The sequence below is a fragment of the Columba livia genome, chromosome 2, assembly GCF_036013475.1.
Source record: "Columba livia isolate bColLiv1 breed racing homer chromosome 2, bColLiv1.pat.W.v2, whole genome shotgun sequence".
NCBI lineage: Eukaryota > Metazoa > Chordata > Aves > Columbiformes > Columbidae > Columba > Columba livia.
In genome coordinates, this window is record NC_088603.1 from 151,222,509 (window position 1) to 151,237,444 (window position 14,936).

At 46.2% G+C, this 14,936-nt stretch overlaps 1 protein-coding gene across 3 annotated transcripts; it reads right to left on the reverse strand.

Annotated features, from left to right (window-relative positions):
* Nucleotides 1-6,861: 6,861 nt before the first annotated feature.
* LRATD2 (LRAT domain containing 2) lies at nt 6,862-14,199 on the reverse strand. Of its 3 annotated transcripts, none has more exons than XM_065054394.1 (2): nt 13,877-14,199; nt 6,862-13,058 (listed from the first exon to the last, which is right to left on the reverse strand). In XM_065054394.1, exon 2 carries the CDS (start codon nt 13,051-13,053, stop codon nt 12,157-12,159), a length of 897 nt encoding a protein of 298 aa, XP_064910466.1. In that variant the 5' UTR covers nt 13,054-13,058; nt 13,877-14,199; the 3' UTR covers nt 6,862-12,156. The 3 variants fall into 3 exon arrangements, with proteins under 3 accessions (XP_064910466.1, XP_064910465.1, XP_064910467.1); XM_065054393.1 differs by lacking the exon at nt 13,877-14,199 and adding an exon at nt 13,521-13,782; XM_065054395.1 differs by lacking the exon at nt 13,877-14,199 and adding an exon at nt 13,338-13,479.
* Nucleotides 14,200-14,936: the final 737 nt, after the last annotated feature.

A 14,936-nucleotide genomic window follows, 5' to 3' on the forward strand; every position in this document is an offset into this window, starting at 1 on the left:
TTGTCTCAGACTACCAGAGCAGTCATGCGTAAGTTCAAATCCCTTTTCAGTGGGACACTGATTGAATTCTTTGATGAATCTAGGACCATGCATTCAGCAGCTTCTTCCCTTTCCCAGCATGGGTTTAGTTATGTGAAGCCAGAAATTGCCTTTGTATGTTTAGACTTCGGGAGCACATTCAGCTGGAATCTAGCCTTGCACCTAGGGTTAGACCTCTGCAGTAATTCAACTCTCCTTGTTGTGGCTCTGGACAAAGACAAGAAGGACTACGGAGTTATGTTACTCACTACAAGTTGAGGAATCAGCTTTCCCTGTGGCATGATCCTCCCAACCGCTTTCCCACAGGAATTGCACAATGTAAGTTAAGCTTTTGCCTTTGCCATTATCTTGCTCTAGTGGCTCAGTTCCAACACATAGCCATGTACCACCTCATTATTTATACCCTGCTAGCTTCTTATTTACTACCTCAGCTTCCACCACTAATATATTGGAATAACTGCTTTTTCCTTGATGAAAGACTCATTATAATTGCAGCTTCTCTGCAGGGGTCAGCACCTGCTCCCCATGAATATAATAAGGTGCTCCAAGTGCCACCTCACCTGCAAATGGTGTTTTTCCCTGCAGAGTCACTTCCCAGGGGCAGTAAGCTGCTATTGAATTTCTGCAGTAATATTTTAATTTAATAACTTAATTCAAGATTTAATGGCTTTCTTTCCTGTGCTTTGTAGTATAATTAATTAATGTGAGAGGAACTCATTAGACTTGGGGATCTGAGATGCATCGGGGCACGCAAGGGCTATAAACCTCATGTTAGGGCCTATTGAAGGTGGGCACATGCAAAGCTGTCTATGGAAAGAATAAACTATTTTATCCTTATGCATAATCAGAAAATACTTTGCTAATAGTTGGGTATACCTTTTAATCATATTGGTAGTTTGTAATAATAATGGTAAGACCAACAAAAATCTGGTCCACTGACATTTAAGGTGGCTAAGCCCTAGGCTTCCTGGACCTAGAAGATCTCTCCCAACACCTCCAAACATCAACATCTATGCATGTGTGCATGCCCAGGAGCTGTGGGCACTTCTGCCTCTTGAAAAAGCTCTTTGAAAAAGCAGACCCTTTGAGCCTGACACTGAACAGCCCACCATGGGACTCGGTCTCCTTGGCTTACTTAGATCTGGGGTGCTGTGCATATCACATGTCACCGTCACTGTCACCTGCATTGCTGGAAGAGGGGAAGCCTTGGTGTCTCAGTCCTCCAGAGAGCACTGTAACTGCAAGACTGCCAGCTACTTGAAGGTGGAGATTTCTTGTTCCTTGCTGGTGGTGCTCTTCTGCTTTAATCTGATGGGTCAAATATTCACTGATCCAGATAATACAAATGGCTCTGGCCTTCAACAGGCAGAGTTTGCTCAAGTTGTCTGTTCAATCCCATGCTCTGGATTAGGCAGAGCATAGGTTTGAGACCACTTTCCAGGTGAACACTTGAGCTGCCCACTTAACGGCAAGTCTGGCTGTGGGTATCTCATTTATTCAGCTTGCAGTGAGGGCTGAAGGACCCAGCTCCATGGCTAGGTGTGTACACCAGTCTGCCTCACAACTGTATATTTCCCTCTTCTGCACATGCCTTTCACAGGTGTACTGCTTTCTTGAGGAGCTGAGGAACAAAAGCACAGAAAACAAAAAGAGGAAAAAAAACAGCATCAAAGATGTTTCCATAAAGTGACACCTTTGGGTGTGAAGGATATGCTCCTCACTGTGCATGCAGTGCTGAGGTTCCCAGCAGAGCACCTTTTTCCCACTGGATGTGACCAACAACCCTAGTAAAAGCGCTGTAAAGAAGAGTGCTGCCAGCTGCCTTCTACAGGAGCTGGAGGAGTTGTGTGTGGAGGCCTGTTCTCCATAGACACAATGTACATCAGCACTGCACATTTCTCTGTGTGCTGTTAGGGTGCCTTGATCCTTCTGTCTGGAGGCTCCTCTTCCTCTGTACAATTTCTATGGTGAACCAGGTACACTTGTGTACCTGTTTTGCTCAATTAAACCTTTTCCAGTGATTTGAGTCATCTATTTCATGGTCCATAACATCCTCGTTTCGTTTCCTCTGCCCTCTGGTGATTGACTTGATTAATACTATGTAAACACTTAGAGACCTCATTGCACTAACTACTGTACAGAAAGAGCAGAGCTTGTCCCAGAATGCTTGTTCTGAACAGGACTAGATGGAAAAACTTCAGGAGCAAGGAAAATTTAGAGAGAGACCAGCCTTTTATATGATCCTTGGTTAACGTGGTTCTTAACAGTGGCAGTTAATTTCCTCTGATGAACTTGGTATGAGCAACAAATTCTGGTTCCAACACAGGGACTGACCACAGTCCTTATTGACACAAAGTGAGACAAATAAGCCTCATTGACCATTTGACATGAATTTCTAGCAAGCCCCAAACATTTCTAACAAGCTCTTCCAGCTCTGCTTGATCAAAGGGTGCTTTGAGATCTTCATTTCCATCTAACTCCTGATCAGGAGAGTCAAGCAACCTTTCCACAGGTGTTAGGGAGATGCTGGTGTAACTGTTGGGCCTGGCATACAGCTCACAGTGTGTGGCCAACAGCTGTCACAGCTTGCACGAAAGGGGTCAGAAACTCTCCTGAGAACTGCTTGCAGACATGCTCAGCAATGGTGGTGACATGTCATAGGGCACCATCTCCCACACCCACTGGAGCAACTGACCCTGCAATACCAGGGCACCTCTCGGACCAAGCTCCTGAGGGGCTGTACAGTAACTAGTAAGCGATCTCTTTGTCTGTATCTTGACTTGTGAGCTTTTCCATCTTATTTTCTCCCTCAGTAGGACTGAGAGAACAACTCTGTGGTTTGGTCCTTTGGCCAAGGTTGACTCACCATAGGAAGGATGAAGCTCTACAGGTTTCAGGCTGTGCAGCATCAGAGATGATGAAAAGGATGTTGACTGGATCCCCTCTGAGACCTGGATAGAAGAGGCACCTGAGCCCCCAGCTGTACTGAAGGAAGGACAGGCAGAGCCTGTGCTTCTTGGATTGGAAAATATAGACTGCAATGATGGCGAAGGCTGAAAACTTGGAAATCAGAGGAAGGCTCCTGCTTCTTCTGAAGATCTGCAACTATAGAATACATTTAGTGCTCCAGTGGCAGATGAGTGGCTGGGAGCTCTGTGCAGTGAAGCACTTGAGCTGGGCAAGGCTGAGCCACATGGCAGCACCAGGAGGGAGCAAAGAGTGACAGCAGGGGGTGACTCCCGGCTCTTGGGCACACAGGATCCCATCTGCCAACCTGACCTGCTGTCTGGGGAGGTTTGCTGCCTGCTAGGGGCTTAGATCTGGGATGTAAAGAGGCTACTAAGGCTTGTGTACCCCTCAGACTATTATTCCCTGCTGCTTTTCAACATGGGCACCAATGACATGTCTGGAGAGATCTGGAGCACATTCACAAATGACTACATGACTCTGGTGGCCAAGAACATGGGGGCCCAGGTGGTGTTTTCCTTGATCCTGCTGGTGAATGAAAGGGGCTTGAGATGGACTAGACAGATCCAGCTGGTAAATGACTGATTGTGCAGCTGGTGTCAGCAAAAGGGATATTTGTCTTCTATGACTGTGAGACCTTCCTTAAGGTTCAAGGACTGCTGGGAGATATGGGATCCATCTGACCAAGTGGGGAAAAACATCTTTGCCGACAGGTGGACAGCTTGGTGAAGAGATCTTTAACACAGCAATGATGGGGAAGGGAGATCCAGACCCACAGTGAAGTGAGAAGTGGCGAACTGGGTGGTCAAGCAAAGGGTGCAGATTGATGTGGGCAGCAGAAGCGCTCTGAAGGGGGCTCACCCAAAGTGTACGTACTGGAATACTGAAGTGCCAATAGGACAGGTCTGTAAATCAGCACTCTGGGGGCCTCCTTGCAGTGTCTCTACATTAATGCACACAGCATGGAGATTACAGGCATTGAAGGTCTGTATGCAGTTGCAGGGTTATGATCTCACAGGGAACACAGAGATGTAGAGAGTTAACAAACAACTGAAGGCTGCAAAGGATGGATACAGGCTCTATAGGAAGGACAGACCAGGATGGTGAGGAGGTGAACTTGTCATTAACACGAGAGCTGTAGGAACACATGGAGGTCAGCCTGGGGTTGGGTGATAAAACCTGCTGAGAGGTCATGGGCCAGGATTAGCAGACAGAATGATGTGGGCAACATTGTGGTGGGTGGCTGCTACATACTGTCTGACTGTGAAGTAGATGAGGCCCTCTTCAGTGGACAAGTGGAAGGAGCCTCATGATTAGAGGTCCTGCTCCTCACAGGGGACCACTCTCCAATATCTGCTGAAGAGCAACACAGCAGTGCACAAACACTCCAGGAGGTTTAAGGAGTATATTGACGACAGCTTCCTGACATGGGATCAAGGAGGAGATAAGGGGAGATGCTCTCTGGCGAACATTTAAAAGGAAGAACTGTTTGGGAATGGGAAGGTCCAGGGTAGCCTTGGTTGCAGTTACCATGAGATGGTGTGGTTCACAGTCTTCAGAGAAGGGAACAAGGCAAACAGTAGGATGACAACCTGGTCTTCAGGGGACTACACTTGGGTCTGTTCAGGGACTTGCTTGGAAGAATCTCACAGACACAGTCATAGAGAGAAGGAGGTCCAGAACACCTGCTTGATAGTCTAGTCACCTCCTCCAAGCTCCAGAATGGTCCATCCCTTTGTGCAAATCAAGCAAAGGTGCCATGGATGATCAGAGTTCTTGACAAAATTCAAGCATAAAAAGCATGTAAGAGGTGGAAGGTTTCCCAAAGAGGTCATAAGCGTCCATCATTGGAATTATTAAACTTCTGACCGGATGTGGCCCTGAGGAAACTGCTCTAGTTGTCCATGTTTTAAGAAAGGGGGGTGGACTAGACAATCTCCAGGAATCCCTCCCACCCTTAAGGATCTTCTGTGATTGTGTCTGCTGTTCCCCACCCTGCTCCATTCCAGTGCTCAGGCAACTTCTCTCAGCTAATAGGAACTGCCTCCTGCTGCAGCGCTAAGCTCTTGGAAAGAAAGTACAAGGCAACAGCTCTTGCAAATTAAAACTTAGGCCACTTTCCTTTATAAAGACAACTCGAGAAGGTGCTAGTGGTGGGCAGCCTTCCTTTATTCAACATCCTAGAGACCTGAGCATACTTTCAGGATGGAGGAAGACTGAAAAATTGTTTCCTCTTCTGCCTGTCCACAATGGGAATTCAACCTTCCTATCACTTCCAGATTTTTATGAGGCGAGGACTTTCCAGATTGCTGTGCTGGAAGCGATCCACAGTGAAGAAAAGAGGGAACTGAAGAGAAAACCCCTCTGCAGCAGTCCAGTGGCACAGAGCAGCCAGCCAGGAGTGCAGACACATCACGGTCCATGCTCCTGCAAATGCATTTTACATTAACCTATTTCTGTCTCAGGTGTGTTCTGAAATAAAAGGGCAGTGCAAACATTCTTTTTAAGAAGCTCCTCTTCAGTATCTGAGGTACACACATTCCAGGAGCAAACACTAGGATCTGAAGCAGGATCCTGCTTGCTGGATCTCCCTCCCTATGGGCACAGGCTCAGAGAAGTCACAAGCTGCTTTATTTTAGGTGCTGGGATAAATTTCTTGGTGAGAAAATGGGGCAGAACCTCAAGATTCTGGAAATAACTATGGTAAATAAATAAGAAAAAATAAATAAAGAAATCACAGTTCAGAGTTTAGTGGCCTCCAGTGCTAGGTGGCTGTTGAGCAGGGATTTACAGGTGTTGATTAGGGCACTCAACTCACACTTCGGTTCATTTTCTTTTCAGATCTAATATCAGACACCTGAAAATCCAGGCACTCTACAGGGCACAGCTGGATGCCTCATACATCTTGTTCAAAGTCACCTAAGTTCATGCCAGCACTCAAAATTAAATGTTATGGTGGAATCCCACCTGTGGCCCTAAGTCTTAAAAGCTGCTGTCTCTTTTATAAGAATTTGTCTCACTCTGTCACACCTGTGAGAAGACTGTCAACAATAGCTGCAACCCCCAGAAGAACTAAGTACTTCCATTAGAGGTCTCATCTTGTTACAGCTGAATTTCCTCAGGATGGTTTCACTCAAAGTATTCTTGCTTGAGCTGATTCAGTGCTCTTGTGTGAGATTCAAATAGGTCTTTCTCAGGGAGAAGTACAGTTCGTTTGCTGTATGGCTGGTTTTGTCATCATGGATGTGCACATAGTGGAAGGCTTTGGTGAATTAAGAACCATCACCCTATAGATGTAACATCTTACTGCAATGAATGACCCTCATCACCTTCAGTAAGAAATTACACTGCACCTGGTGTGGGTGGGTAGAACACAGATCCCATTCCACCCATGGAGCTTCCATGAAACAAAACATCACACAAACCGAACAGTTGTACGGATTTTCCAAAAGCTCCCCATGAGTTCTGATGTTCTCTCGTTTCTCCCTCTCACAGACACTACATCTGTTCCTTTAGCAGCTGCTGGCAGACAAGACAAGCCTGGGTGCCAGCTAATACTATATGATCTTCTGCTGAATTCATTTTCCACTTTTAAAATTAAATTATGGGCCAGATCCTCATCAGATGTAATACAGCTATTGCCTATTAAGCAGCTGATAGTCTGGCCTTGTACAGAGATCATTCATCCACTCTCTTTGGAGCAAGAACAAAACCAAACAGATTTTGATCTGACGTGTGAAGTCAGTGAAAACATTGATTGTTGTGTGTCTGATGCATCCATCATGAGAAATCACTAGTTCTTCAAAAAGCTGGCAAAAAAAACACACACCATTCAAAAAGCAAAGAAAAGAAAGGTTGTAAAAGATACTATAAATCTTTTATTTCTTTTTTAGTTACTATGCAATGCCCTTCATTTTGAAGGAAATGGTACAATCAATGATCTGTACTTCTTTCTCAGGAAAAGAAGATATTTGCACTAACAATTCAACATTTACTGACAAAAGACAGCTTACAGAAAACACTTGTGGTGGAAAAAAATAAATCATATTTTGTGATTACACTTGTTATTGTGGATGATTCCATGAAGTGTTACAATGTCAAGAATTGAGTGTGCATTTAGAAAAAGCTACTAATTCAATATTCATGTAAAAGAACCATCTAAACCACCAGTGTCTGAAGTCACCCTTTCTTCCTATCCACACTTTAAAAAAAAATTTAAAAAATTATCATCTGAAAGTCTAAGCCCATCATACAATACATCTGGCCTTACCACTGCACACTGATTTAAAAGAGTAGTCAACATATAATTAACAGTAGATTTCTTACAAATAGAAACTGCTGTTGGAAACAATGTATTTCCTACCTCTACTTAGTTACTAGTTTCTGATCTGTTATATAAAATTATAATTTTGCTTTCAAAAAAATATTTGTTCCTACATGGCTGTTAGACTTATGGTTGGTGCTGTTAAATGTCTGAAAAGCACAGGTGGGAAACCACTGGACAACACACTGCACACACCCAAGGACAGGCCTTTGGTAAAGCTTCACCAAAGGAGAAGAGAAAAAGAAAACTACCGTTACATTAAAAATCTGAAATATAGTCATCACATAATACTACCTATTTTAGTGCTGAGCATGGAATGTTGAATTTAAATGAACAACTTAAAAAGTTTGCCTAGGGTTTCATTTATACTAAACAATTGAAAGTTTGCTTTCTTAGTCTAGGGCCCTTCAGTCTGAAGAATACACTTTTCAAGTAAGAAAATACAATATTTGAATTAGCTTTTGGGTATTTAGTCCCTGCCTACCCTGCAACTGCCTACTATGTTGGCCAGGTGAGCTCTAGAGAGTTGCTGTAATCAATACTTCGCCTTCACACAGAATCAGGGATAACTTCAAATAGTGTTCAGTTTATGCCCTTGTTCACTGTCACGGAGGGTGAATGTCTAAACTGTGTTTTTAAAATTACTCAATCAAGTGATAATTGTTGGTTTTGCTAGAAAGTATTTTCCAAGACATTATTTGCATCAAATACGCGAATACTCTGGGGAAATAAGACAGCTCATCTACATTTACTAGCTGGAGCTACATTTACACATCTGGGGCTTAGTCTTACCAGCATTAACATGTGCATAATGATATTCACCGCAGTCATCCTATCAGTAGCGGCAGGTATTCCCAAATGAGTGAATTCATACAGATGATTAAGTGTTTGCACAATCAAAGGGCTTTTAAAACAAATGATATTAACTTCAAATGTTAAAAACACAAAAGAAAGTTCAAGCATAACCAGACGGACAAAAGATACCAGAGAACAGTCTGCAGCACAGCTACCAGCTGAGTTTACAACTGCTGTGTAATACACCTCCCGCCTCTCACCAAATCAGTGTGGCTCCTGGATTTCCAGGGAGAAACTGAGGCCAAAGTTTGGGCTGGATTCCACAAGCCTTGGACAAGAGGCCCTTTGAGAAACAACTTCCACAACAGTACTTGTTCTCCCCGTGATTATGCAACCTCAGATCCTCCACCAGAGACCTCCGATTGAAATTCCAGGCCCTTATTCACAAAGAAATGTAAATATACAGTTAACTTCAAGCACATGAATAGTCCTACTGATCTTCAAGTCGCTCAAGGTAGGGTCTACTCACAACTTCAGACTTCGGTATAAGCTTAAGACCTTTGCTGAACCAGAATTTCTATATGTTCAAGACAGAGGTGCAGAGAACAGCACTTATATCTGTTCTTTTCCCCTCTCTTTAGTGATCTACACGAGAGTCTTGAAGCAGACACCTACACAAAAAAAGTCTGTTTTCCTGGGAGATCTTTTTTAAAATCAAGCTCTACAAAGCCCAGCCTAGTCTGTTGAGAGTAACTGAGTAAAGTACAGCAAAGACAAGAAACAAAGCAGTTGTGATGTGCTGCTACAGCAATTCCTGTTCTCACATCCAGCTCACTGTGGGGCCATGGCTTTAAAAACAGACTGCTTAGAAATGTTTGCAGTGGTGTTTAGCAGCACCTATTAAATAACATCATCTAATCAACAGGTAGGAGAAAAGGACCCGCCTGTTAAAGATTTAACAGTTGCATCTTAATCTGCTGGAATAAGAAATCGCTGTATGGAGGTAGCCCTCTTCCAGACTAAATTAAAAAAACCCTCCAGGCTACGCCCCCTCTTGTACTTTTGCACATAACAGAATAGCAGAAGACAGAATAAATTCCCAAACATAGATATCTGGAATCCTCTAATTTTCCTGCAAGCTACCTTTTAAATACTGAACACCTGTAGCCCAGGTGTCAGAGGAACACATAGGTTTAACATAGCAGAACGCACGCCAGACCCTGCTTTGCTGCGAGGCAAGTCTCAGCAAGGCAGTGCAAGCTCTGGGATTCTTTGCTAAGGCTCTGTGCCTGTGGGAATTTATCCCAAAAGGCATGACCAGTACAGAGAAGCACCAAGATCAGCACAAGACACGATTTCAGTTGGTCAAAGATGCTTTGCTCTCCATTCCCAAGCAGATTTGGTCCTTTTTGTAACAAAAAAAACCAAAACAAAAATATCAGAAAACAAAGCCAGACTACGCAGGGTATCTCAGAAGAAGAGAAATAGCTAAGTGTCACAGTTCTGATGTTTCAGACACAAGGGAAAAATATTTTCACAACTAGTTTACTGTTTAGTACCCTGTAGATACATAATATTTGACATTTATAGCATTTTCTATACTTTATGACCTAGAATATACTTTAGATCACTAATGAAAAATAAACCCATTCAGAGGACTGGAAAATAATGTGCATAACAACTTACTTTCAAATGCAAGGTTATGAAGGGATTTTTTTTTTTTAACTTTCAAAAATATCTGTAAGAAAATATTATTTTACATACCTATATTACATAGTGAAATAAACTTTGTTATGTACAAGGTCTCAGTATGAAAGAAACCACAGCCAGTCATTTACTTATGGTCTAGATAATCTCAGTTGTCTCACATCAGTCAGTACAACAGAGATTCTCCTTCATTCTTTTTCATACTATTTCAGTGATCATTTCTGCTTTTAGTGGTTACTATAATAGTAGTTCTATAAGACCTGTGTGCAGACATCCACATCTTGACCCTATTACAGTTAGATATGGGTAGTTATGCTCTCAAAGCAAGGTCGCACACATCTGCTTGACAACCACAGTAACTTGAGTATAACTCAATTGCATATTGGAGAAAAAAGAAACAAAAAAAAAAAAAAGAAAAAAAGAAACTTTGTGCAGACACCTGAGCTATAGCATTCTAAGGGAGCTTGATGTTAAACTCTCCCTTGGATCTGGGTATCTCACAGCCCAAAATGAGAGCATGGGAGCCATTAAGGAAACAGTACATGGTATATTTGCATAACCCTAAAAGTTATTTTTCCCTCCTGAAGCCAGGATGAAGTGGCTCTTTCAGAGCTTTTTCATAGCTTGTGTATTTTAGGCAGCAAACATAACACCACAATCTATTTGGATTACACTGGCAAAGTTGCTTTGAATAGTCTGAATTAATCAAAAGCTGGTATCTACCTGTTCCTAAATGACAAACTTTGCTCCAGTCCCAGGGGTGGAAAGGACACAAAGTACTTTGCTATTTGTGGTGTAACTGTAAACAACTGCAGGGAAGACAATATTAACTATGCTTCAAGTTTACATCACACGCTCAGTTTCCATTATTTAAATGAACTCAAGCTTATCTTCAAGTTCACCTCATCACTATTGTGCTTTAAGGGGAATGAATTTTGCATTAGAAACTGCCTCCAAATCAGTGTTTGCTCACACACTTCAGATCCCAGGACAAAGATCTGACTGTGCTGCCTGTGTGGGAGACCAGTTCAACAGCTGATAAAAAGTTCAGGGAATATTCAAGGCAGGCAGCACTGCACTCCCTGTCCTCTCCTGTTTAAAGAGGGACTTGCACAACAACTTTGGAGGCATGTCCTCTCCTTTTCTCTAGTGCTACAGCTCAGCTGCATATCATAAAAATTAGAAAAAAAAAAAAAGGAAATACAAAATCTTTAATGAAGAGGAAATTGCTTTGTGGTAAGGAAGGAAAAAAGGAACACCCAAATCCCCCTGCCTGTGATCCCTTCCAGCCTGTGCTCCCTCCCATCGCTTCCCATCACAGCCGTGTTTACTGTGGTGCAGAACCTGTGACAGGCTCGGAGCACACAGACAAGAGGCCACCCTCTCGAGGGACAGCTTACTCATGATGTGCTCTTGCACATGAGCAACCTGCTTCTGCTCCCTTGATGTGTAACACAGATGTAATCACCTCTGCCATTTGCTTTAGGGGAAGCAGCATGTAACAAGTACTGGAATAGCTTGGTGTCTGCGGGTAAGAGGCCCACCACCCACCAATGTGCAGATGCCTTAATCAGGGTTGCAAACTTCTTCCTCCCCTGGGACTGGTCAGCAAAAATACATCTTCTGTCCTCAAAGACACACACTGATAGCAAAGGAGCCCAACCCACCTGCAAGTTCCTATGAATTAAGGAGGCACCAAACACTTCAAATCCATCTCATTAAAATTAGCAGAGATTTTTCCCTTACACCACCCGGGGAGCTGGCTATCAATCCATGAAGACTTGCACCAGGCAAGCAAGCAGCTTGTCGCAATACCAACAGGAACCACAACTGAAGAGAAACAAGGGCAGAGAAGGGAAAACAATATCCTTACACTTCTCAGCTACCAAACTAATCAGACAGTCAGAGCTATGTAACCATGTCCTGAAAGTTGTTGGCTCCTTCTTAATAGTATTAAATACTCTTTACTTCAGCTGATAAGTAGATGCCAAAGGCATTTAGCATCTTGTAGGGTCAGGCCTACTAGCAGATGGTTAAGACTATGCATGAAGAGGCCAGAGAGGAAGCAAAAGAGGTGGGAGTGGAGATGGGTAAAATTGCCCTGAGTTTTATCCTCTACAAATAAGTCAGTGGTTTTATCATCAAGCACTGAAGGAGTTAAACACTAAAACACGGACACTTAATCAGCTTTCCCCCTTCCTTTCACATGTGATTGGAATGGAGCTGCACCGAAGCGGCCCAAAGGGCTTATAACAGCTCAATTTCGCAGCCTTCAGTTTTAATCCCCATCACCCAGGTTAAGCAGCATGGTGGTGCTGAGGCTGCTACTCCACAGCAGTCCGAGCACCTGGATGATGATGGTCTTCCTCCTCCTCTTCCTCCTCCTCTGCAGCCTGCAGGTGGCTGGAGAGCTCCTGGATCACAGCAGCCCTACCAATCTGGTCATTTCTCCTCTTCTCCATAATCAGATCCTCCAGGCTCTGAAACTCCAACGTGTGGCTGCGCTTGTCACCCAGCCGAATCTGCAATCGGTAGGGCTGCTTGCCTATGCGTAGCTCCCCGCCAATTTTAAACTCCCGCTTGCCGTACCGGCACCAGGCAGCGAAACACTCAGAGTTTCTCCAGCTCAAGTCCCGGTCCCTGCAACCCACCTGGTCCAGGGCATTGCGCACCACCACGGCCGGGCTGAGGGGTTTGTAGCGGTACAGCCGATTGGCAATGCGGCCCCGTCTGCCCTGGCTGGCGTCAGTGAGGAAGCTGTTCACCACCTCCAGCCTATGCAGGTGCACGACTTGAAAATCTCCAACATAGACCACCCAGTGCGGATACTGGGCCTGGCACACAAACTCCACCAGGTCACCTGGTTTGCACCTATTCAGCAAGTTCTCCGGGGTGTAGGTGCTCAGATGCCCCCCACCTCCTTCATCGCCCTCCTCTGGCATTGTGTCCTCCTCAGAAAAGCTCTTCTGGTAAATACACTCATCCCGGTAATAAACTGAGCACTCCACCTCATGCAGCTGGGGATCGTAGGGCTGCAGGGTAGGGTGCTCACTCCCCAGGTCGTGCACCGAATCCTGCTGCTGTTCCAGCTCATCGTCATCATTCGAAAATATGTAGGAGACTCCGATCCTGGGCCCTTCATCTCTGTCCATACCTGTCGGGTCGGCTGTGGGAACTTCCTTGTAGTTCAGATGGGTCAGCTTCTCCACCTGGTTCCCCATGCCCGCTGCAACGACAGACACACAGCGGGGCCATGAGGGTGAGCGGTTTCCAGAGAAGCATCAGGGTGGCAGAACACGGCTCCCCCCTCCACACCCACCTCACCTCTCCCCGCTGCAACACAGCCCTTGGGAGAGCCCCTCGGGGAGGGTCAGCGGTGGCCACAGGCGCTGCGGACCCCCCTGCCTGCACGGAGGAAGGCGAGGCGGCACCGCCACCTGTTAGGCGGCAGCGAGGAGGCGGAAGGCGCAGGAGCCGCCGGGGGAGCGGGCAGGCACCGAGTCACCTGTTAGAGGTGGGCTGCAAACGCCGGGGGAGATCTGGATGTGGGAGCTTGGGACGGCCAAGTTGCGTCCCCGGAGAGCCCGCACAAGCGGGTACCTGTCCGCCGCCGAGCCTCGCCGGGCTGCCGGCCAGGTGCGCCTCCCGCCCCGCACCCTCCCCCGGCACCGGGCGGCTGCAAACTTACCGGGCGGGGAGGGCTGCGCGGCGTCGGGAGCGGCTCTAGGGCGAGCGGGCGGCGGCGCGGCTGCGGGGGGCGGGCGCGCAGCGCGGCTGGATCGCGATCATGGCCCCGGCCCGCGCGGCTCCGCGCTCCCCGCGCAGCAGCAGCAGCGCCCTGCGCTGCGCTGCCGGCACTCGGGGCTGTGCAACAAGCGCCGGCGAGGCACGGCCGAGGGGAGGGAGGCTGGATCCGGCTGCGGACGCCCCGGCGAGGGCTCAGCCCCCAGCATTTAAAGACGCAGGTCTTTTTTTTTTTTCTTTTTTATTTTCCCCCCTCCCCCCCCCCCCTTTTCTCCCCCCCACCCTTCCTGTTCCCCGCACCTTTTTCCCTCTTCTCTCTCCTACATGCCAAGCGGTTTTCTCCCCGCCGAGGCGGATTTGCAAGCGGAGGTCGGGTTGTCGGCGCCGCGGCTGCAAAGCTCTTCGCGGCGCTCGGCAGCGGGAGCGTGTGTGCAACACACTCGCGCACAAACTCCCTCTCGCATGGCCCCTTTAAGGGAACGGTGCCATGAGGCAGCCCAACCCGCCAGTTTGGTCAGGGGGGAGTAACTGGGAGCCGGAGTTTAGCCGGGACGGCACCGAGAGGCAGAGCCGCTCTGCACCTTTCTCCGCGCAGCCCCCGCCGGGCGCCGGGAGGTGCCTCCGTGGGGCCGCGAACAATAACAGGGAAGTTGTAAAGCGAGCAACATGCAAAAGCCCGGCTCTCCTGGGCTGACTTAGTGCCTTCGATTCCTCCATGAGCGAAGCGTGTAATTAGTTTTATTAATTTCTTTTCTTTCCGACTCCAAGAGATCACTCTCTTTTTCAATACAGAAGATTATGATTCTTCCCCCCTGGAAAGGCATTATCAGAACTGGTGGGAATATTTTTCTTCCTGTGTTTTGGAGAACACCAAACAATATTCTGCTTTTTCATTAATGCCTAGTTAGTCTACTAGATGGGTTTATTATTTGTACTGTTTTAACATGCATTGGTAAATCCATGCTGTTAAAATAGACTACAGAGATAATTTATGGGAGCCAGGAGTAATGTCTTTAATTTTGTCTCATGTATTCCCTTTGTCTGTTGTCTTGTAATTTATAAACCCAACTGCACACCACTGTTTTGAGGATTCACCAAACAGCAGCAAATGAAGGAACAAATGTGGTGTTACCAGGGTGCTGGGCACTGCCCACGGACTCAAAGAATACCCGTTTCCATCAGATTATACGCCTCTGTGGTTTCAAATATAGGTCTGCCTCTTGGGGTGGGGAGAACTGCTGGGGCTGGAGAGATGCACACTTGGGTGTGGGGGCAGTTGCAAGTGATTGCAGCAGGTGACAGGCACCCGGATCAGGACCTTTTTGTTTTGAATTCACCTGGTGACTACATTACAGGAGCA